The following is a 22,701-nucleotide window of genomic DNA, read 5'->3' as shown; positions in this document are numbered from 1 at the left end:
TACATTTTATGTATCTGAAAATGAGCCTTTGTTAAGTTTCCACTTAGAATGACATACATTGAGATAGCATTGTTAGGAGCTGGAAGTTGCAGCGGATATAAATCAAACTGACAATATCAATTAAACCAATGTGGAAATCTTTTTAAAAGACGTTTATATATGTGTGGTGTTAGTGATGCAGATAATATGGCTCTAAACGGTTCAGTTATTTTGGTAGCAACCCACGCTATTAAAAATCTTCTCCAGGAAGTATTGGCGCTTCCAATTGATGATGTATCAAGGCAATCACTTATCTTTAGAAACTCCAAAATTTGCATTAGAAACTCCTCATTTAGAATTCTATTATAAGATATAAGCCAAAAAGACCCTAGGGTAGTGACATAAACTATTAGGTAAACAGATATTCCTATGTAGCCATATTTACCCCACAGATTCTTGATGATTACAATAAAATTATTTTGTTTCTTTTTTAGTTTTGCTATATTGTACTTATTTTCGTTGTTGACTCCACCAGCCATCTCTCTATTATTATTATCATTTGTTTTTCCAGATATTTGATTACTTCTAACTGCTTCGGATTTTACTGAACATATTTTAGTCTTAGTTCTCAAATCTACACTAGAAATCTGCACAGTCTTTTTGGACCAGTCACTTTGTAAGATATCTGATAATAAGAGGTGGTCAGCAGCTAAAACCCAGTATAGTCTTTTCTGGTCAAGCTCTAACATATGGAAACCTAAAAACTGTCTACAAAAAAAAAGTGGTAATTTCCCCAAAACCAAAGACCTTTGATTCAAGCTTATTTGAGAATAACTAAAAAGTAGTTTAGTATTCATCTTTCGACAACCCTTACTATTACTCTTATAAAATTATTACTACCCTATAAATTGTCTTAACCGCCATTTGGACTTAATTACATATTTATGATCTGCTTTACCTTTCTAATCACCATTGTTCTGAACTAAACAATACATATAGTCATTAAAACGATTTATAGGGAACCATTTTATAATTAATATACTTCAGAGCTATGAGCTATATTGTATTTGAACCTGGCAGAACTGTTTGTAGAGCTGCATTTGCTGGCAACCTTCTACCAGTAATAGAAATTCCTACTGTGTGCTGCTTAATAACTGAGATACAAAGCTCAACACTCAAGTACAATCTATCCCAAGTTCATGGTTTACTGATAGGAGATGATGCAGTGAAGCATGTAAAAGCAAATGTAAATTCGAAACTGGTATATCCAGTATCAAGAGATTTTGCCAGTGCAAATTGGGAATTACTTGAACTTATCTGGGATAAAACAATAGAAATGCTTCAAATGCCTAAGTCTGCTGACAATTATTGTTTACTTACTGCTTGTCCATTCTCTGGAAGTGTTATTTTAAAGGAAAAAATCAAAAAGTGGTCACTCAAGCTTCGGTTTAAGAAGACAACATTTGTACCATCTCATATATTGACACTTTATTCTTATGGGCTAGATACAGCGGTTGTAGTAGATATTGGGACCTTTTGGACAACAATTGTACCTATAATTAATGGTATTTCATACAGTAACGCAGTTTGCTCCATGCCAATTGGCGGAAAGACTGCAGAAGAATATCTCGGAATATTGCTGGCAAAGAGAGGTCTAGTAATAAGTGGCGATAAATACTGTGAGTCCCAAATTAGTACTTTAATATTACAAGAGATACTTAGAGAGAAATGCTTCGTTAGTGTAGATGAAGCTAAAACAAGGGAATTATTGGCGACAACGACAACTTTTTTAGACTACATAAAATTTTGTGGGAAAGGTATACTAATAGAAGAAGAAAGATTCCTTGTGACTGAAAATGTCTTTTTCTGTCCACATCATATAGGCTATGAGTCATTGTCTATATGCGAGGCGATATTAGATGTTGTATCAAAGTGTCCAGTGGATACAAGGTTATCACTTCTGGAAAATATAATTCTGTGTGGTGGGAGTTCCTTATTCTTAGGTTTCCCACAGCGACTGCAAATGAATATTAAAAAACGGTTTTTAGATACTACCCTTAAGGGTGATACAGAACGTTTTGAAAAATACAATATTAATGTTATAGATGACCCACTCCGTGACTTGGCTTGCTTTAAAGGTGGCTGTATATATGCTGAGATATTAACTTCAGGATGTGATGATAAATACGGAGATTGAAGTATTTGGAACCATTGTGATTATTAGGAAATTTGAATAAATCCAATATTCAAGTCTTCTCTATGTACTATTTGTATTCTAATAATATGTGGGATTTCATTCGCAATAGAATAAAATTGCAGGCCTAGTAGGTATTATTTGTGAGACTTTATCAAAGGGTAAGTCTTTGCAATCAGAAGTTGCTTTCACCAATAATTCTCTTATATTCAAAATTCTAGCAATAGACTTAGAATGTAGAGAGAAAAAAGCAAATTCATCGAAGGGTAAATTTATGGATAGTGCTGATTTATTTTCTTTGTATTCAGCAACTTTTAAGGATAAAAATGCCAATGTGTTTTTCAAATCACCACTATCCATTTTCTTAATTTCTGTTGCTTCTCTAACTTTCGTGATAAAGTCTTTCGGTAAAGTCCCCTCTCTCTCAATAATTGACTGAATTACTTTTAGACCCTCAATTTGCCATTGCTTGTACTCCTTTGCTACATACACTACTGCATGAACGTATTTAGTGCAACTCTTGTTCTTCTTTTGGTTTGAAGTCCATTTATCAAGACTTTTTCGAAATTCATCAATTGACTTTAAGAGAAGTATCAACTTCTTACTATTAATAGTACAATAATGATAACCATTTATACTACTTAAAGTAGGCCATTCTTCAGATACAAGAAATGATTCACGTTTCAGTATATTTCTCCAAATATATTCGCAAGTATGAGGAGCAATAGGACAAAGAATCTTAAGTTGAATATCTAAAATAAGAGAAAATAAGTTTCATTGTTAAGAAATTATAAGATATTTGGAAATTGTAATAATTACTCCAAAATACTAGCATGCACAAATTAGTGCAGAAGTACTATAACAGTAATTATCGGATTTAGTTTTATCCTGGAGATAAACCGCATATTGTAAAATTGGTTATATGCAGAATTAGAACAGGAATATCTATATCCTAGATAGTAGTACAAAAAACTTACCTATAAAAGCTTCAACAATAAATTTATTCATGTCTAAGTCACTACCACCACATATTGTACGATATTGATCGCGTCTCATTTGAAACTCAAACAGAGAAAATTTTAAAGCATCACGATATGAAAAATTTTCATATGACTTTCTGCATTCATCAATAAGACGAATAATTTCGCTAGCAAATATTTCATCGATTTGTTCCAGTGATTTTCCTACTAAGTTGTGATCTGTAGATTGTTCATCTGCTTCACTTCCACACCTCATTTTCTCCTTTCTCGCCTGAAACATTTGCACAAATTGGAGAAGTGCAAAGAGTCTCATTATAGCAGAATTTGCGGAATCTCGACAAAAATTAGCATCATCAATAGTGTCTCCTGCATCAGCTAGAGCTATACGGCATGCATCAGAAGTGAATTCATTAATTCCATCATGTAATGTAATCCAATTTCCAAGAGACTTGCTCATCTTTGCTGAATCCACCATAATATGACCATTACAGTAAAATCCTTTCGGCCAAAACTTGTCAGCCATAGTACTTTTGTCCCATATTGCTACATGGTTGTACAAGCACATTATCAAATGATTAAATATTAAGTCTTTTCCTGAGACACGACAATCCATTGGGTAAAAATAGGAAAACTCATCACGCATTTTATGCAATTTCTCTATTGAAATGTTGTTAAGCTTAGGATATTGATCTGTCAGACAAAATATGTAATCAAAAAGCTCGTCAGAAAGGTCCTCCACCTTAATATTTAAAAGTCCTGGTTCTTTACCATTAATACTACCCTGTAAAAAGTGAGCAACTGTATAATAGGCCATATAAATTGTTGAATCAGACAATGATTCAATAACTATCTTTTGATCACTCTCTGTTTCCCACGGTAAGAAAGTCCCCAAACCATAGGAACGAGAACATGCCCATTCCTTCAACCAATTGACAACTTCAGCTAACGAAGTTCTTACTTGAGGATAATAGGTTCTAAATTTAGATTGATCCATAACCCAGTCATGTACTATTCTCCTCCAAGTCTCTTCACCATAATTAAGATACCATTGTTCACATAGTGCAATTATACAAGATTCTCCTCTTCTACTAACAACTTTGTTTTCAGGTTCTAAATAAATTAAAGCATAACCATCTTTAATTAAAGATTCCCTAATTAACTCCTTTGTATCACAAATTTTCATTCCACTATACTTGCCTCTAATTAAAATACCTTCATAAAATTCCTTTTTATAAATTTCCTCCTTTGCTTGCTTCAATTTAGTAGAATCATTTTGACTTTGAATCTTGTATTGATTGCAAAGTAGTTCTGCAGTCATAAAACCAAAACCTGGAACCTCTATAATTTCTAGAGGATCAAGAATCCATTCATCTTTTATTGAATACTTTTGGCGAAGTAATGGCTTTGTTTTAATGTCTCTCAGTGCAGCATAGTCATCTGGTGAGTCAGAAGGGACAGATGTAACAATACCTGTGCCCTTCTCCATTGATATTGAGAACATAGGTAGTATAAAAATCAAAGAGTAAGGTGTTAGGGGTGCAGATAAAGGAGTGCCAATTAGTTGCTCTCCATAGACTTTCCCCAAGCTCACTATCCTTGGCAACAATTTATCTGATACACCTTGCTCTCTCCCATGTATTAGTGGAACTATACCCTGATAAGCCATATTATATGCAGATCTCTCCGAACATATGTATACTGTATTGCACTTTTTCATTGCATCTTCATATTTATCAAATATCTTGCATAGCACGCCATCTGTTGTTTTAGTATCATGTTGGATGACTTGATCAAAGGCTAATACTAAGTCATACTCACCATTTGGAAGTACCCAGCAATTTGTTTGGCCATACATAGTTTCTGGTCTCAGAGTTGCGCATACAACAAATACTTCGCGCCCATTCACAATACTTCCCAAAAATTCTGGAATTACATGTATCTTAAGCTTAATTAATGTATATTCCTGTGGTCCTATCCCCTCACCAGATGATCTATCATGATCAGCGCATGGCTGATTCTCAAAACGACTAAATACAGCTGATCGCAGTCCATGCTTAATTTTGTCCCTTTTATACTTCAATGTACGAAATTGCCACTTGACAAAAGCATCATAGTACGGATTAATATTAGTTGTAATGAAAGATCTCCTCCAGTCAACAGCTGCACCAAATAACTTTAAATCTTCCATTGCTAAAGGTGGAAAGTATTCAGTCCAGTAAACAGGATCAGTAAATTTCGGAATGTCACTAACTTCAATTCCCATAGATTCCAATATTTCATATTGGGTCTTTAACCCACCAATCTTAGCTGCAACCTTGCTCTTTAACTGATTTTCATGTTCATTATTATTCATATATAAGTCATTATCTAGTGAATTATTTGCAAGTTCAGATTTTAATTTATCTGCACTAGCGCATATTGGCATACCAGTACAATGGAATCCAAATGGAAATAAGACATTTCTACCCCTCATTCTTTGAAATCTAGCTTGGAAATCTGCCTTAGTAAATGTAAAAGCATGGCCTAGGTGTAATCTTCCGTTCATATATGGGAATGCAAATGTAATCATATACTTTTCACGACTTTGATCCATGTTTGCCTCATATATTTTATTGTGGTCCCATAGTTCCTGAATTTCATTTTGAATATGCAACAGTGTATCTCTACGGAGACGGGAATTACTGTTACTGTTTACAGTACTGTTTAAGCCATTTGTATTAGACTCATCAGTAGCTGTTATCATTTCTCTTTTCAGTAAGACAAAGTTCAAGTAGTAAATTCCAAAGAGAGAGCAAAATAAGTAAATAAAATTTACTTTAAGTGGAAGTGCCTTTGTAAAATTCCAAACTTGAAAATGGCGGTCCTGCAACCTTTTATTATACAAGTTCTTTCATAGAATCTCATCTATAAATATTTTGTTTTATATTAGTACTTCGTAATACTTGTACATACTCTAATCTTATGACTGGGTTGGCAAAAGACGAATATTCTAAAAAGGAGCTAATACAGAAATCACTATTGAATACTATAGCTGCAGTGGATAGGGCTTGTAAAATATTTCAGTCACCTGTTCCACGAATACTAATAGTTAGCAAGCAACAACCAATTGAAGCTATATTAGACATATATATGCTAAACTATCGACATTTTGGGGAAAACTATGTCAAGGAGCTTGTTCTTAAGTCAAGTAGGCTTCCTGAAGATATTATGTGGCACTTTATAGGTCATTTGCAGAGAAATAAAGTGAGATTGCTGCTAACAGTAAAAAACTTATACATTATCGAATCACTAGACTCCATTGAACTAGCATATTTAATTCAAAAAATATGTGAAGAAATGAAAAGATGTGTCAACGTGTATATTCAAATTAAGACATCTACTGAAACTACGAAGACAGGTATTAACATTGAGGAGTCTGAGAAGTTAGTAAAATATGTTTTAGATAATTGTCCTAGGTTAAATTTTTTGGGATTTATGACTATTGCAGATAATGATAAAAGTAAGTGTAGTGAATGCTTCTCAAAACTTGTAGATCTCCGTGCAAGAACTTTAGATTGGATGACAGAACAAGCTCATAGTACAGCAAAGTGTGAATTAAGCATGGGTATGTCAGATGACTTTGAAATTGCTATTATTCATAAAACAAATGAGATTAGAATAGGTAGTGCAATTTTTGGACTAAGATCAAAATAATGCCGAAGCTATAATGTTTGAAGGTAGTTTGATTAAAAGTATTATACTAAAATAAATGAAATAATGTGTGAACTTCATTTAAATATACTTTAAACTATAAAGATCCCTTTCGCGATCAAGTATTTCATCAATATTCTTCGACTTTTTCAGCTTAAGGAAGTGTTCTTCTATGCTTTTACATACCCGAGTAATACTAGATTCAGGTTTATTATATAAATAGCAGTTTTCAAATATTTGTTGTATATCGAGAATAGCATCAATACAAAGTTCATATTCACCATTCCTCAACTTTTTCCTTATTAAACTAAAGTCCATAGGTTTTTTAATTATAGAGTAGTAATCCGAACAATTCCATGCCTTCTCATCTACAGGCTTATCAAATATCCAGGCACCTTCTTGTTTCCTTAATTCATCAACTGTTTCACTAATGGTTTTGTGCCAAGCTGCTCTAAATGGATCAGCACTTGATTTTAAAGGAGGTACAGGGAGTGTTTTTGACCAAACAGCAATATTAGGGTACCTTTCTTCGAATTCCTTTATTATCTCGGTTGTAGCAAAGTACCACTTGCCATCACTCCCTTTAAATTGCAATCTATAATTTTGACGAATTTCAGAGTCCTTTAATACATTACTTGCATCTGCTAAAAAATTTTGAGAGTTGTTGATCCCACCCATTTGATCTGAGATATTGTTACTTGTATTTGCTATACTATTACGAAGCAGATTAGCCAGTTGCTTGTGGCCATTCTTCAACGCATATGATGATGCCATTTGCCTGTTCTTATCTTTTATAGCTGAATCTGCCCCTTTATCAAGGAGTAACATACATGTTTGAGATCTCCCATCTCTAGCAGCATAAAATAAAGCAGTTTGACCAACATTATCTGACAAATTAGGATCTGCCCCATGTGACAGCAGTAAACGAACCACATCTGTTCTACCATCTCTCGCAGCATAAAACAAAGCAGTTTGACTGGCACGATCACGATGATTCACATCACAACCAAGATTAATCAAAAATTCAGCAGTTTTTGTATTCCCATCTCTTGAAGCAAAAAATAGAGACGTCTGGAAACTTAAGTCTGTAGCCTTTACATTCATATTTGGACACTTCTTTAATATTAATTGACATATTTCTAAAGCTTCTTCATCATTGGTACGTTGTACAGCATAGAATATCAAATTTGCGTTTGTAGACGGACATACTTCTTCAATCTCATTCTTAGAGGCTTCTTCAATTAAAGTTCTAACCTTTTCAATAGGATCCCTTCGTATAGACTGTACAATTTGTCTTTGTTCAAATTGTTGGATATTATTCATAGCTATAAACTCTGGAAGTGCTCCTACCTAGCTAGTCGAAACACTAGATATACCTGGCGCTCTATTATGTTGAATAGTCAATTATAGACAACATTAAGTAATTCCGCTAGCTTTATTAATACTAAAAGATATTCTAAATATTACAAGATTGATGTATTGGTAGTTTTAAATGCATAAGGTGATTACAACACATCTCTGTCAAAAATTTTAAAGTTATATATATTCAATGCTCTTTCCATGAATACCAACCTTATTAACCTTTGAAGACAGTAACTCTGCATATTTTATTGCTGATTTGATTTAATATGATCAAATATAGGGTTACTTATTAAATCGACTTATATGGTTCTAGTGACCTTTCAAGTGATCCTTCTGCTCATAACTAGTCCATAGGATTATTCAGGAGAATATCCCAAATTATTATAAAATCCATTTATACGACTTATCATACCCACATATTATATCAGGTTAGTATGCATATGCAAATAATTTTGAAAAGGTGCAATCTTGCAAAATTCTCCCACACTTATTTAGATTTGTGGCGCTGAAATACAAGCATATGGACCACAAAAAAATTAGTGGGTTTAAAATATAAACATTTAAATAAGATAATGGAAACAGGTATGTTGCTCATTCAATGATTGTATTTTATACCTAAACTGGCTAACGAAATATATATTGTCAAAAGATTCTATAGAACTAAATTTACCACCGAACATCTCTCTTAATCCGCCTGAGATCCCTTCGAAATTTTTAGCCCAAAGCTTGTTTCAGGTAAGTAATTATTAGCTTAACGAAAAATAAGCTATTTGTTGGAAACTGAAAGTGTAATTGAACTTGAAATTAATTAATTTTAGGAGCGGATTGTGGAAAAAGCAAAAATTATCCAAGAAGAAGAGTTCGTCGAAATAGAATCAATAGAATATCGTGAAAAGCTCGTTGAAATACCCAAAATAATTTATAAAGACAAGATTGTTCATGTACCAAAGGTTGAAATACAGGAAAGAATTATTGAAGTTCCCAAAATAGAGGAGCAAGAAAAAGTCATTGAAGTGCCAGAAATTAGATATGTTGAGAAGATAGTCGAAATACCTCAAAAAATCCTGAATGAAAAGACAGTATATGTACCCAAAATTGAAATACAAGAAAGAATTGTTGAAGTTCCTAAGATAGTCGTGGAGGAAAATATTATCGAGGTTCCCCAAACTCAATATAGAGAAGTTATTGTTGAGAAAGTCGTAGAAGTACCTCAAGTTCATCAACAGATTGTATGGAAGGATATCATAGTGCCAAATTTAAAGCCAAGAATCACTGAGGTTGATAAAATAATAGATATCCCTGTAGTACAAGTTATTGAAAAACTTGTGCATTACCCCTTACCACAATTCAAAGAGATAAAAAAAAATATCAACATAACATTATCCAGCATCCGTACAGTTGAAAAGGAGTTCTCAGTAGAGAAGACAACATATATGCCTATTTCCGTTGACAAGTATCAAGAATTCCAGGTGCCTAAATACATAATGAAGGCTGTAGAAGTTCCTGTACCAGTACCAGTAGAAAAAATCATTGAAGAGGAAGTCACTGTTCCAATATCTGTCGAAAAAGTTGTCCATGTACCTAGAATAATTCAAAGGCATGTTCCACGTCCTGTGAATATTCCAATTCCAGTTTATTCAGATGCATTGATTCAGTCTAGAGTTGGTTTGATGCCATACCAAACATTTCTATCTATAAATAGCACCTCTGGCTCTTCAAATAGCCAAGATATCTATAAAGTCAATAGATTATCTACTAATACCTTTGTAAATTAGTGGATTTATATTCGAGAACATAACTTTTCCAATTAAATTACCTCAGTCCCCATTAATATGAATAAACATGTAACTACTTCCTGATACCATTATTCCAATATCTTATCATTGAAATATCTCTAATTTTTGCCTATAGAAGTACTTTGTGATGTTTTTAGCTTTGTTAGGGTAGTAGCTATGGGGTAATACAAACCCATTCAGTGCAATACCATCTCACTTTCAAATACAAGGCGGGTGAAGATCAGATTCCCTTCAAAGGATGAGCGGACGTAGTTCTAATCTAGGCAAATAATAACTAGCATATATTTCACTAGTTAAATATCTTTAAGCTCCCTTTATTAGGTTTTGGACTTTGATCTTATGTTTTTTCACTCTACTTAGACTTGAAAGAATAAGAAGGTAAGATTTTAATGGTTTTAGATAAGAAGAGTTGAATAAATGAAATTTTTCGACCGCTTATACCTTAAATTTCGAAGTAGCCTTTGCAATAAATTCAAATTAGAGCAATTGAGAACAACTTTGGTTCATCATAGCGAGTGTATAGGCGAAGTTGAATTATTAAATATACATACACCGGGTATCAGCTCGACCAGAGAAGTTACTACAAGGCTCTCTCCTGGGGGACAAATAGGGCTTTTTTCAAATATAAATACACTACATGGAATTACTGAATATTTTGAAGGTATAAAAAGTGATGATAGTGTCAAAACTAGCAATGAGTGCCAGGAGGTTCAAAGTAGCCCCGATATTTCAACATTTGTTACAACCCTGAGTCATGATACATGCTGCAGTAGCTCAAAAATACTGGAACCTTTTTTATTTAGGCTTAATGAAACTGGAGGGAGGGTTTTTATATCATCTGAATTTGAATCGGAGATAAAACAACTAGTAGGTAGACAACCAGTTGAATTTGATCCACTACCCGTGAAATCACTGTCCGGAGAAAGACACTCAGTATTGAATCTAGTGAATAATTTAGTAAGAGTATGCGAAATGTTACATGTAAATTCTGAAACAGATATTCCTGGTTTACCCTCACATGAAACTTTATTCGAAGAGGATACTGAAATTGATTTATCTAATATTGAAAGTATACTGGAATATACACTAAATTCACTTCTAGAAACTATTAGAAAAATGATCTCTGAAGAAACACTTTTAAGAGCTGATAATATGAGACAATTTATAATATTTGAACTTAAATCCCTAGCAGCGAAGTTAAACCCAAAATATGACTCAAAATTGTTAAGTATTGCGAATTTATTTTTGAATAAACTTATATTAGATGAGGATATGAAGATACTGGCATTTAAAATGGATCAAATACGTTCAGCATTTAAATTTTTCCATTTAACACAAAGATTTAATGATTTCCATCTGAGTAATCAGCCAATTGACAAATTTGACACTAACAATACTGATAAAGTACTTTTACATTCCACGGGTCCTGCTAGTAGGACACGAATCCTCAGTCGTATTATAAAGTGGTATAGATCATCTCATGTATTTGAAAAGGATGGAATGTCACTTAGAAAAGGTCATAGTAATTCGAAAACTGATACATCTGGAAATAATAAAGATGCTAATAGTATACTAGTACCAAATATGCACTCATCTCTTCAGAGCCACCGATATCATCACTCTGGAGATACAGTAGATAAATTCCAGTTTGAAACTGATGGATGGAGTACTGACAACTCCAAAGGAATTGTAGTTCTATATCGAATTGATCCTATGTCAATTGGATTATCAGTGAGTGTTATCGTTAAAGGTGAAATAAATTGCAATCCAATTCACTTATTAGCTATTTTAAATGAAGTTGAATTGGCCCATGAATGGGCACCTTATATGTCTTATGCATCTCGTATTGCTAGCTTAAGTCGAGTTAGCCAATTGGTACAACAAATTTATGACTTACCATGGCCAATAGGACAAAGAGAGAATATAATGTACTGTTTTGGTGTAGATACACTACATGAACAAAATTGTTTAATGATTTCATGTAGTAATCCAAAACCCGATAGCACTGGACAGTTTTTGGGAGTGGAGATACCTGATCCACCTCCAAAGATACCAAGAGAAGAATGTAGTCATCTATTCTTTATAATTACACCACTTGACTCGGGGAAATCTGTTACTATGGAGATGTTTGCAAACTTTAATGTTTCTCGCTTTGTACCAAGCAAACTGGCTTCTTTCATTGTTAGACGCATGACGCGAAAGATGTACACCGATATTGCGCATTTGGCCTCCAATTTTAAGGGATCAATATATGAATCTGCTTATAAAGAAAATTCAGAGCTCTATTTATGGATAGAAAAGAAGTTTAGTGATTATTTACGTATGAGAAATGGTTGTCAAATAATGGAGTATTGAATACTTCATCTACCATCTCTATCTAAATTTTAGATTTAAATAAGTAATATTGATATAAAGAGCTATCCTTTTTAGATATTTTCATATTTATTTAAGTAATAACTTTTAAGATATATTAAGAGCTATAGATCTTGAAAAAAAATACGACTTTATAAAACACTTATATATATTCTATAATTTGGTGCAATCATATGTATCCTGTCTCACACTATTGGATGAGTAGAATGTTTGGTATTTAGTACAGGGAATTATTTAAACAAGTACATTTGAATAAAAAAGCTAATATAGAATACTAATAACACTTTAGCCTTATATATACACTTTAGTTATATTACCCTGGTTTTTTCTAAATAAAGGTTTCACTTCACTGTAAGAGTACTCTTTGAATGAACTAAAACATACCCATTTATTAACAATTAGTTTCTTACTCTCACTTTTACTTTTCTTGTTAGCTAAGTAATTCCAGCTTTCATTAGATTTTGAAACTAAGTGAATTAGAAAAGAAAGTACTGTTAGCTGTGTATCATACATTGCAGAGATTCATATCCTAGTTGCTTAGTCATAAATAGAAAGAAGCAGTTAAATATTTGAAAAAACTGAAAATTTAATCATTATTCATTTCATTTAGATAAGTTGTACCAATATATGAAGCTACTTAAAGAATATTTTGATAAAGAAAAAAGTAGTTAAGTACTTATCTGACAACTAAATATTATCACTATCTAAACAACAGATGACAAAAAGACATCTTTTGTTATACTACTTTGTATTATAACTCAATGTTATGCATTTAATAGGCGCTAATGTCAAACTTTTGGGAGTTGTCAGTTCCTACTAACCTTATAGTAGTTAACTATTTCCCTAATCAATTAATTTAATATTTGCAAGTAATCCAATAACATGCAAACTTTGTATTCTATAGAATTACAAATAAATTGTCAATCAATAATTCTGAAGTGTTGTAAAGATAACTATACATAATCTATCACTAGTAATAAAAATCTAGCTTTCAAAAAAAAGGAAATATTTGTATAAAATACTACAGCTTAGCAAGCTACTCTATTTTCATGTTTAGATATAATATAAATATTGAAGAATAGTTACAAAACTATATTTATTTGAACTTTTATTAGTGATCCGATTTAATTTAAGCTTACTTCTGTATCTTTAAATTAAAAGCTGATAATATCAGAACTTCATTTTATCATAATCTACTAAATCTTCACCTACAGAGTACCCAAATAAGCTATTAAGAAAAATTACTGGTGAATATCTAAATTAGTATTTTATCTTTGGAGGTTACAATCGAAGTTTATGTAACTTCTTATATAGGTGACTTGACTTCAAAGAAAAGATTTAACTAAAACAAGTAAAATTACTTCATTTATATTGCATTTCATGGATTTAGTCTTATCTGAAGGAGACAATAATGTAATTTAAAACCTTTATAGCTTCAGACTTAGCTGACCCAACAGTATAGTGTCCGTGTATAAACTTGAGCGGTATATATTGCTATCCTATTAACCCTAAATTAATATTTCTACAATACAAAATGATCATTTGTTTAGGTCCTTTGTGTATCCCTTTATGGCATATTTGCTTGTTTATTACCTGTATATTTAAACCCCTTGTGAAATTTTTCAACAGAATTTGTCTTCGTAAAGCTGAAGAGGAAAGTGGTGAACAAGAGATAAATCAAAACAATACTTATAGATATTCTGAATTACGTAAAAAGATTTTTAGCCGAAATATTATTGAGATAGAATGTGATGCTGACTGGTTAGCTTGTAAAGTTGTTGCCAATGAGATCCAAATCCCAGTTATTATTGACTTCTACAGTGATTGGTGCAAGCCATGCAAAGATACATCACAGATCTATCAAAAATTAAGTAAGAACTTTGAGGCAATATTCACTAAAGTAAATGTAGACAAATTTCAGTCTCTTGCAGAAAATGAAACCATACTATGTTTGCCTACGTTTCAAATATGGAAGAGCTACGAGAACAAATTAATAAAGTTAAGAACAATTACAGGTGCAAAGATGGGTGAACTAGAAGCTGTAATTAAGGAAGAATGTAAGATGGTAAATCATTAAAAATGCAAGTTTTTACACATACTAATAAATTTTAAGTGTTAATTATTGAGAGATATCTTCCGATATTGGAGCAACTTCAACTTCAGAAAACAAATACTCTTGTTGATATTCAATAAGATACTGAGTACTCCTTTTGACATCAATAAATAAGGAATATGATCTACGTACATCTTCAATTTCAATATATGCATTTGAACTTCTCATTCTCAGTACTTGAGAAACTGTTAAGAGATGAAGTGCATATCTTAAACTAGTATCCATTGCAATGCGAGTTAGTAATTGATATGCATCATCAGATACTTTAATATCTTCTTCGTAAGCTCTCTCTTGAAGTATCCTCATAACATCATCTTTGGAGTATGGAGTAGTTGGGATAATCAAGCATCTATCAAGTAAATCTATTGGAATACCATGAGGTGACTTATAATCAGTACCTCTAATTTTTGTAATACCTCTATTTGATGCCATTATTAGTATTGGGCTTGTCTCATCCTCCAGTGCTTTATTAAGGAAACTAAAGCATTCGACATCTAACATATGTACTTCGTCAATGAAAAGAACACCATGAATAATCTCGGCTCTCTTCTCTTCACGCCATTCAGCAACTTTTTCATCAATTTGAGCTCTAACTTCCGGTTTAATTTCACCAGTATCACCAGCAAAAAGTGCCAGGAAGCCTTGAGCTCTGCTATTAATGACATCTATATCGTGTAAAGATACGGTGTGAACTACTTCCTTTCTTTTTTGTAGTTCCCCTTCAGGACATCCTATAAATCTTGTCTGTGATCCAACGGCATCATAATCACGTGAACGAGAAAATGATCTGCCTAATTTTGTTATCTTTCCACTAGTCTTATCTATAGATATAACATCACCTGCCACAATATTTTCAGATTGTAGACATTCAATCATCTTCCCACCTATATCATAAACAGTTTCCATATCGGTACTTCTGAGTGCCATTCTTCCGACTTTTAAGCCTGATGTATTAGAGCGATCTATTTCCAGTTCAGCAACTTCCCCTTCTATTACATCTATCTCTTCCTTAATTCTTACACCTATGGATCTCCTTATTGCTTGTGTTAATGCCTCTGTCTTATTCATTTCTAGGGAAAATACTTCCGAAGCTGAAATATGAGTAAATGGTGCATCTTCACCTATAGCTTTTGCAATTGCCATAGCTATTGCAGTCTTACCAGTACCTGGTTGACCTGACAATAAAATAGCCCTTCCTGCTATTTTTCCTTGCCTTATCATTTGAACTATAATACCTGCTGCTTTCCTTCCCAATTTCTGTCCTATCATCCCATCAGCTGAATATTTCGGCTCCAAAGCATCTGTTAACCCTAGACCACGTATATGAGAATGAGCCCCAATCCTTTCTAAACTCTGAATCTCATGTATATCTGGAACATTGGTGTGCATCATAAATTTAATCTAAGTGAATTAAAGCTGAAAACAATCTGTTATTATCTGCGAGACAGTTTATCCAATATAGGCGCATTTATCGTTTTTTGGCTCGTCCCATTCAAACATGTCAGCCTTGTCTCTTTACATAGATAATACTAACTTTTTATGTTTCACTAAAAATAATAAAGCTAGACATCTAATAACTATAAATTTACTAGTACAATCGCTATAACTTCATATTCAAATTTCAATTATAAAGAATTATTAGTAATCTAGTCGTATGTTATGGATCTAGCTTCAAATATTCATCATCAAAATGATTGATACGTACAAAACCATCTTCTCCACCAGTAGTAAATCCCATCCCATCTGGAGAAAAAGTTAGTGCATTCATAGTACCAAAGTGTCCCTTTATTGCTCCCAATTCATTACCATATACCATATGAAGTATTAAAGTCTGGAACTTACCTTCTTGAGCACCTGTTGTAGTGACATCTTGAGCTAATTGTCCACCTCCTAATAGTATGTGTCTTCTAGGACTATCATTACAATTGAACTTAGGAGATATAGAACAACCATTCAATAGGCGGTTCGTTGTATAACGTCGGATTTCCTTTAAATTTACAATATCCCATAGTTTGGCAGTCATATCATGACTACAAGTCAACATTAGCGTTCTATCTTCTACAAAAGAGCAACATGTTAAGAGCTTTGAATGTGCTTTAATGACATCTAGTGGTTCTGAATTTTGACGAATATCCCATATATATATCCCTCCATCTTCATGACCAGAAATAATATTACGGTCAAAGATACCCCAGTGGGCTCTGATAATCCTACTATTTATTCCTGTTATTCTCAAACCTTCTGAAGATGAGTCACCTATTTTCTTAATAAGTAAATGGCGTGGTTCAGGAAAGAACTGATCAACTGCAACAACAAATTTATCTTGATTATCATAACGCCTATTGAACTCAACAAAGCGACTAGTACCACTTGTCTGATACGTTGCTATTGTTGAGCCTGTCTCAATATCAAAACTAACACACTTCTGGTCCGCTGATGACATTATCAAAATTCTACCATCTAGTGAAGGATCACAATTCCATACAGCTGCCTTCCCTGCATCATATTTAGCTGCAACCTTCCCATCAGAAGTAAATGAGCAGGCAACTTGGCCATCCTAAACATAGTAGATAATTATATATTACAATATTTCATAAACTATTAGGGGTAAATACTACATACTTACCTTCCCACAAGAAAATATCAAGTCACCATCAAAACTGTAAGTGACAAATGAAATAGGACGTTCATGAGCTTGTAATACAATTGGTCGCATTATACTTTGTATAAAGACTAGAATTAAATCCCTATAGTTTTCTCCCTCCAGAGCTCTTCGCAGGACCTCAAAGTGTTAAGAGACACCCCAAGTATGCACTACGCGCTGAACAGGACTTGGACCTCATCACTAAAAGTACAAATCTACCTTATTTCTCACAATTAGTGAAATTACTTCTTGAGTACCGAGAAATTCACATCAGTAAAGTAATAATATAAGTAATTAATATATACAAAGAATTATGTCTCATAAGTTAATTTCAAAGGTGAATACTCACTACGAACAAATTTTTCAAAAGTCCACTGTTGCTCCTTATAGTAATTGCAGTCAAGAAGTTGAATATTCAAGTCCTTATTACTGTTAGGTAGTACTGTAAGACATTTAGTGGAGTTATCTAAGCCTTTGTGGGTTAGTGCCAATGTATTCTCATTGTATTTCCATGTAGTTGTAATTTCATCACAGTGCTCCATTGTCAATCTGTCGCTAATGCAGAAACTTTCTCTTGACATTAGTCTAATCTTCTCAGATCCCTTCAAAAAAATAAAACCTTGAGTCCCCTTTTCTCCATGACAGAAGAACACCCCAATTTTTGAACCAGATTCACTTTTGCTCATAGTATCTATACACATGTTTAAATTTGAATTCTTAATTTCACCCAGGTATTGAACTTCACTTATGTCCTTTAAGTATGTTTCTGGTGCAACATTGTCAAGAAACCACTTAAAAGGCTTACATTGTAATCTCTGTTTCAGTTGTATCACTTCATTGAAATTACCTAAGTCAATAGATTTATTAGGTGACAGTGCTTTAGTGAATATATAAAATTCGTCCATCCATGCTCTAGCTGTTCTCAACCTATTTCTCCACAAGCTATCTGGATGTGAAGTATAACCAACACCATTCTTTCGGAAAACATGATAAACACGTGAACAAGGCACACACTCAAGCTTACCACCGCATAACCAAATTCTAAGACTAAATTCAATATTTTCTGCGCCCCAATATGTGAAGTATTCATCATACCCTCCCAATTTCCAGAAAAAACTACGTCTAACAGCAAACAATCCACCAGCCATAACTGGAGATTCTATAGGGTCTGGAGTGCTTATTTCACCAGTTAAAGTTGCTTGTTCAACAATACTATACCGAAATCCTAATCTACACCCTATTCCTGCACTGGTGCTGAAAGTAAAGTTCACAGGATTTATAGAGTCAATTTGGGGCATTACTACTGAATTTGGACTTTCTTTGAGTCTTTTCAATTGTGGTTCAAGCCATTTCGGTCCTGGTTCTATATGACTATCCAGGATAACAAATATAGGAGCTACAGCTAATCTGATACCATGTAGTCGTGCTCCAACAATTCCAAGTCGTTTTTGTAAGTGCATAATACGAACCTTAGGAAGTAACTTTATATAGTCATCCAAAAATCCCCCGGGAACTAAATCTATCATATCTGAAGAGTCATCAACCAATATCAGTTCACGTAAAAGAGGTGGAGGAGTTGTATTTAAAATTGAATGGATAGATCTCAGCAAAGTTGAAAGTGGTTCATTATAAAATGTTATTATAATAGAAACATCTTCAAAATCGCCAATTTGATAATTGATTGTTTTACATATTTCATCTCTTCCATCAAAAGGTGTTCTATCTAGTGATAAGTAATCTGAATATTGTCTATAGAATCCACCCCCCTCTTCTAGAAAAAAAGATTCATTCTTCAGATCTAGAGCTTCTGGTTTTTCAAGGAAAACATAAGGTCTAGTTGCATTAGGAAAAATACCAAGGATTCCATGCATTCTAAGAGAGTTATAGCCAGGAAAAACTGCAAGGGAGTTGTAGTATTGTTGTGATTTATTTCTAAATTCATTCATGTATTTCGCATCCCCAATATAAGGGAGTAGTTTCTCTCCTGCTGCATATTCTCTGAGCATAACTATTCCAGTTGGGGAATTATAATCAATAAATTGTCCAGTGACTGTAGTTGACAGTGAGGGAAAATATGACGTTATCATTTTAATATCCAAGATATTGCTTGTATTTGCATAATTAGTTATGTTTATACCATGAATACCATTTAATCTAGTTATATAACTCTGATGTCTACAATTTGCAAGAGGTATACGACTTGAAAATTCCAAGTCGGAGATATTTAAAAAGCTGACACTATTATCACAAGAACCACTAAGGATACAAGAGTAATCTGAGCCTTGGGCCTTCAAACTTCTAAAGCTAGGTTTTGATAGAAACTTAGATTCTAGAAAGTTAGATTCCAGGGTATTACTATATGGAGATTGACTCTTAAGTGAAACTTGATGTATGATAAAATAGAGAAAAATAAGCAGTATTAATACCAATAAGATGACATTATATATATACCGTGTCTCACATTTCTTAGTTCTACATAACCAAAATTTCTTACGAAAAAGTAGTATAGATGATGGAGATGATAAAGAGTTCGTCATTATCAACAAAGGACAAATATCTGCGAAGGAAAATCAAAGGGTCATGAGATTAAAGGTGAGTAGGCGGGTCGAAGTCTTAGCAGTTAAGTGTAAAGTCGTCCATTACTTATATTAAATAGAATAGTAAAGAGAAAGAATACTTTTTAGTATCACTACACCACTTAGTTAGCTTAATGACATGTAAATTTTATATTCTTAGCTAGTATATACCTCTAACTCTTCCATGAGCTGGAACAGCACCAGGAACTGAATATGAAATTGCACCAGTAGGAGCATAACGTCCTTGGGTGTATGGACCAGGACGGAAATTTGAAGTATATGGAGGCCGTTGGCCAATATGGGGGGCAAGCTGTCCTCTCGGAGCCATATTAACTCCTACATGTTGTTGACCGATATCATCTACATTTGAATTATCTGCAGCAGTGAATTCATCACGATGAGCAGATGTATCATATGTTGACCCATCATTCTGGGGAGTTTCGTTAATATGTGGTGTGGAAATAGGTAAAGAAGAGGTTGTATATCCATGGTAAATATGAGCTGTAGGCCCTGCAGCTGCATACCCATAGCTTGCATACATGTATCTTGGATCATGACGTCCATAACGACCATACATTTGTTGTCCTTGTACTCCTGAATGGATTGGCATGTATGAATTACGGTAGTACTCAGCATATCCTGATATTTGAGGAACAGAGACAGTCTGTATAATTCTATTATTTGCAATGTTACTATTTACACCGCCGGCCATAATCTCTCTTGGAAGAGCCTTCTTGCATTCTACCCACTTATTATCAATTTGGTGATCATAATAGTGACGCATAACCTCTTCAACTGACTCAGGAGATTCATACTCTACGAAACCAAAACCTCTATGGCGATTCGTATCGCGATCAACCATGACACTTAGATTTTTTATCATTCCATACTTGCCAAAGTGTTCACGTAACTTCTCATCTGTACAGCTCTGTGGCAAACCACCAACAAATATCTTTGTTGCATTAAATGTCCCAGATGAATTGTTATTTGTAACTGCTCCTGAAGATGAGACAGAGCTAGTCACTTTGTTATCTCCAGGATCCCCCTCTGTTTCATTTGTTTGGATTGCACCACGTGGCACTGCTCTTTTGCAATCAATTTCCTTCCCATCTACTATCTGAGGTGAAGCTAAGACAGCATCTACTGATTCCTCAGAAGCAAATGTGATGAACCCAAATCCACGAGAGCGTCCTGTGGTCTTTTCCGTCAATACTACCGAATCTACTATTTCGCCATAAGGTGAAAAGTGAGTCCTCAGGGAAGTATTAGTAGTTATGTCACTCAAACCACCACAAAAGATCTTTGCAGGCACAGTTGGCCCACTCTGACAAGGCAGTGAAGCCATTTCAGTATAAGATAGGTAATATCTAAATCTGCTCAAAAAACTTCTTTACAAATTTATGCTAAATCTCTTCTAACTTATCGTTATCTACTTATTAATACAAGAAACTACCACAATTGTTGAAATCTAAAGCAATTCAACACTTCCACTTTTAGATATAAAAAGTTACAAGTACAGGGAGAATCTGAAATTTCTCTGTTTCTCTACTATTAAAGTTTACAGCTACTACCCTCACGATTGTGAAAAAGACGAGGTAGGTTAAGGCGGGGAAGACACGAGCAGAAAGAAATAAGGTAGTGTAATACTTTGTAGACTTTGTGAAGTAAGTTGCGCATAAGGGAAAGTATTAAAATATGGGATACATGCAGTTATAGATAGTTTAGAAATCTATATTTATTGTTCAGTTGACACATTTAAATAGAAGGGAGAAGTAACCATAATATGGGGATCTGTATTATGGAAGCTACATATAATACTATATTAGAACCAGATTTCTGATATGCAGCATTATACTGTGCATATAATTCTGATTTCATAATATAACTTAGAGTAAGATATATAACTATTACCGTTGATATTGACAAATATAGACTTGCAATCCAAAATAAATTGGATTTTATACCTCCAGTTATTAATATTACAATGTAGCATAATACTGTAGACACATATTTATATCCCAAAGCACTTATAACTTCTAGAATTGATTGTATCCTTCCAGAAAACATATATGAACAGAATTGAATTAAAGTGACTTCAGCAAACATTAAGGCACTTGCAAAAGTTGCAGTTGAGCCAAGTAACTGTGGATGGAAGTGTCCATAAGCACCATGGATCACTCCTACTGCCAAAATATATGTTATTAGACTCATTAGAGGAATATACAAATCAGGGAATAAGGTTGGCAGGTAAGAACATTCTTGGGAGTCACTTTGAGATGATATTGACGATGCTGAAAATATGTGCTCACGCCCTCGTCTCGTTGCAAGAGTAGCAAAAGGGCATAAAAGTAGAAATAGTTTCCTCGCTACATATTCATGACTAACAGCAAAGTGGCGTCTTAAAAGAGCTATAGTATTTGGAAACCACAATTGTAATTGACTTATTTGTTCCGAATCTACTCCAGTTGTCTCTTTTACCTTGTTAGCAACAAGACCCATTACAAATTGGGAAGTTGCATCAATAGCTCCTTCAAACGGAGCATTGAACTGCGGGTTTTGAGTTCCTGCTACTGTTGTACTAAGGCTGGATTTATGTATGTCACTTCGTTCTGTAGAAAAAGTGTAGTTTGGGTCTCGCTTAATACTTCCCCAACTCGAAAGTTCAGCATTGTTATCTTCGCATCTCTCGTTATATATTAACTTTTCATTACTCCAATCTGTAATTGTAGATATAGCAAAAGGATTACTTAGAGGTAAGTCCTTGTTATGCAATAGCCCACTGTTTAGTTGGACTGTATTGTCAAGTATATTATTAGAAGATCCTTGACTATATTTTTCATTTATGTGGTGTTCAAATCTTCTCATAATGTAAATGCTTATGGAAAGTACTGATTAGGTAAATCATTAAACTCTTACAAATTCTTGAAGCTGGTTAAAACTTCAATAGTACAACCATATCTAACTAGCCTGTACTATTAAGGATAGTAGTTAGCG

General features: G+C 33.7%; 13 protein-coding genes across 13 annotated transcripts; 5 read left to right on the top strand and 8 right to left on the bottom strand.

Moving 5' to 3' along the window:
* Positions 1–116: 116 nt before the first annotated feature.
* cand_037070 (uncharacterized protein) lies at positions 117–836 on the bottom strand (the record flags this gene model as incomplete). The annotated part of the gene is made up of 1 exon (XM_067213932.1): positions 117–836. One exon carries the CDS (start codon positions 834–836, stop codon positions 117–119), a length of 720 nt encoding a protein of 239 aa, XP_067069905.1.
* Positions 837–1,030: 194 nt separating this feature from the next.
* On the top strand, positions 1,031–2,176 carry cand_037060 (actin family protein; the record flags this gene model as incomplete). The annotated part of the gene is made up of 1 exon (XM_067213931.1): positions 1,031–2,176. The coding sequence occupies one exon, from the start codon at positions 1,031–1,033 to the stop codon at positions 2,174–2,176; it is 1,146 nt and encodes a 381-aa protein (XP_067069904.1).
* A 96-nt stretch (positions 2,177–2,272) lies between these two features.
* Positions 2,273–5,896, bottom strand: cand_037050 (leucyl-tRNA synthetase; the record flags this gene model as incomplete). Its single annotated transcript, XM_067213930.1, has 2 exons — positions 2,273–2,925; positions 3,151–5,896. The coding sequence occupies 2 exons, from the start codon at positions 5,894–5,896 to the stop codon at positions 2,273–2,275; spliced, it is 3,399 nt and encodes a 1,132-aa protein (XP_067069903.1).
* A 218-nt stretch (positions 5,897–6,114) lies between these two features.
* Positions 6,115–6,846, top strand: cand_037040 (uncharacterized protein; the record flags this gene model as incomplete). Its single annotated transcript, XM_067213929.1, has 1 exon — positions 6,115–6,846. One exon carries the CDS (start codon positions 6,115–6,117, stop codon positions 6,844–6,846), a length of 732 nt encoding a protein of 243 aa, XP_067069902.1.
* Positions 6,847–6,924: 78 nt separating this feature from the next.
* On the bottom strand, positions 6,925–8,166 carry cand_037030 (bromodomain-containing protein; the record flags this gene model as incomplete). Its single annotated transcript, XM_067213928.1, has 1 exon — positions 6,925–8,166. One exon carries the CDS (start codon positions 8,164–8,166, stop codon positions 6,925–6,927), a length of 1,242 nt encoding a protein of 413 aa, XP_067069901.1.
* Positions 8,167–8,777: 611 nt separating this feature from the next.
* On the top strand, positions 8,778–9,980 carry cand_037020 (uncharacterized protein; the record flags this gene model as incomplete). Its single annotated transcript, XM_067213927.1, has 3 exons — positions 8,778–8,787; positions 8,864–8,940; positions 9,024–9,980. The coding sequence occupies 3 exons, from the start codon at positions 8,778–8,780 to the stop codon at positions 9,978–9,980; spliced, it is 1,044 nt and encodes a 347-aa protein (XP_067069900.1).
* A 438-nt stretch (positions 9,981–10,418) lies between these two features.
* On the top strand, positions 10,419–12,356 carry cand_037010 (uncharacterized protein; the record flags this gene model as incomplete). Its single annotated transcript, XM_067213926.1, has 1 exon — positions 10,419–12,356. One exon carries the CDS (start codon positions 10,419–10,421, stop codon positions 12,354–12,356), a length of 1,938 nt encoding a protein of 645 aa, XP_067069899.1.
* A 1,552-nt stretch (positions 12,357–13,908) lies between these two features.
* cand_037000 (thioredoxin family protein) lies at positions 13,909–14,451 on the top strand (the record flags this gene model as incomplete). The annotated part of the gene is made up of 1 exon (XM_067213925.1): positions 13,909–14,451. The coding sequence occupies one exon, from the start codon at positions 13,909–13,911 to the stop codon at positions 14,449–14,451; it is 543 nt and encodes a 180-aa protein (XP_067069898.1).
* Positions 14,452–14,493: 42 nt separating this feature from the next.
* On the bottom strand, positions 14,494–15,879 carry cand_036990 (RuvB-like DNA helicase; the record flags this gene model as incomplete). Its single annotated transcript, XM_067213924.1, has 1 exon — positions 14,494–15,879. The coding sequence occupies one exon, from the start codon at positions 15,877–15,879 to the stop codon at positions 14,494–14,496; it is 1,386 nt and encodes a 461-aa protein (XP_067069897.1).
* A 265-nt stretch (positions 15,880–16,144) lies between these two features.
* cand_036980 (uncharacterized protein) lies at positions 16,145–17,203 on the bottom strand (the record flags this gene model as incomplete). The annotated part of the gene is made up of 2 exons (XM_067213923.1): positions 16,145–17,044; positions 17,114–17,203. 2 exons carry the CDS (start codon positions 17,201–17,203, stop codon positions 16,145–16,147), a joined length of 990 nt encoding a protein of 329 aa, XP_067069896.1.
* Positions 17,204–17,442: 239 nt separating this feature from the next.
* Positions 17,443–19,668, bottom strand: cand_036970 (glycosyl transferase; the record flags this gene model as incomplete). Its single annotated transcript, XM_067213922.1, has 1 exon — positions 17,443–19,668. One exon carries the CDS (start codon positions 19,666–19,668, stop codon positions 17,443–17,445), a length of 2,226 nt encoding a protein of 741 aa, XP_067069895.1.
* A 199-nt stretch (positions 19,669–19,867) lies between these two features.
* cand_036960 (RNA recognition family protein) lies at positions 19,868–21,052 on the bottom strand (the record flags this gene model as incomplete). The annotated part of the gene is made up of 1 exon (XM_067213921.1): positions 19,868–21,052. One exon carries the CDS (start codon positions 21,050–21,052, stop codon positions 19,868–19,870), a length of 1,185 nt encoding a protein of 394 aa, XP_067069894.1.
* A 410-nt stretch (positions 21,053–21,462) lies between these two features.
* cand_036950 (HRF1 family protein) lies at positions 21,463–22,572 on the bottom strand (the record flags this gene model as incomplete). The annotated part of the gene is made up of 1 exon (XM_067213920.1): positions 21,463–22,572. The coding sequence occupies one exon, from the start codon at positions 22,570–22,572 to the stop codon at positions 21,463–21,465; it is 1,110 nt and encodes a 369-aa protein (XP_067069893.1).
* Positions 22,573–22,701: the final 129 nt, after the last annotated feature.

This window comes from Cryptosporidium andersoni (genome assembly GCF_001865355.1).
Source record: "Cryptosporidium andersoni isolate 30847 chromosome Unknown contig_27, whole genome shotgun sequence".
NCBI lineage: Eukaryota > Apicomplexa > Conoidasida > Eucoccidiorida > Cryptosporidiidae > Cryptosporidium > Cryptosporidium andersoni.
The sequence above is the reverse complement of the archived record's forward strand: the minus strand, read 5'-3'. Positions and strand labels throughout refer to the sequence as shown.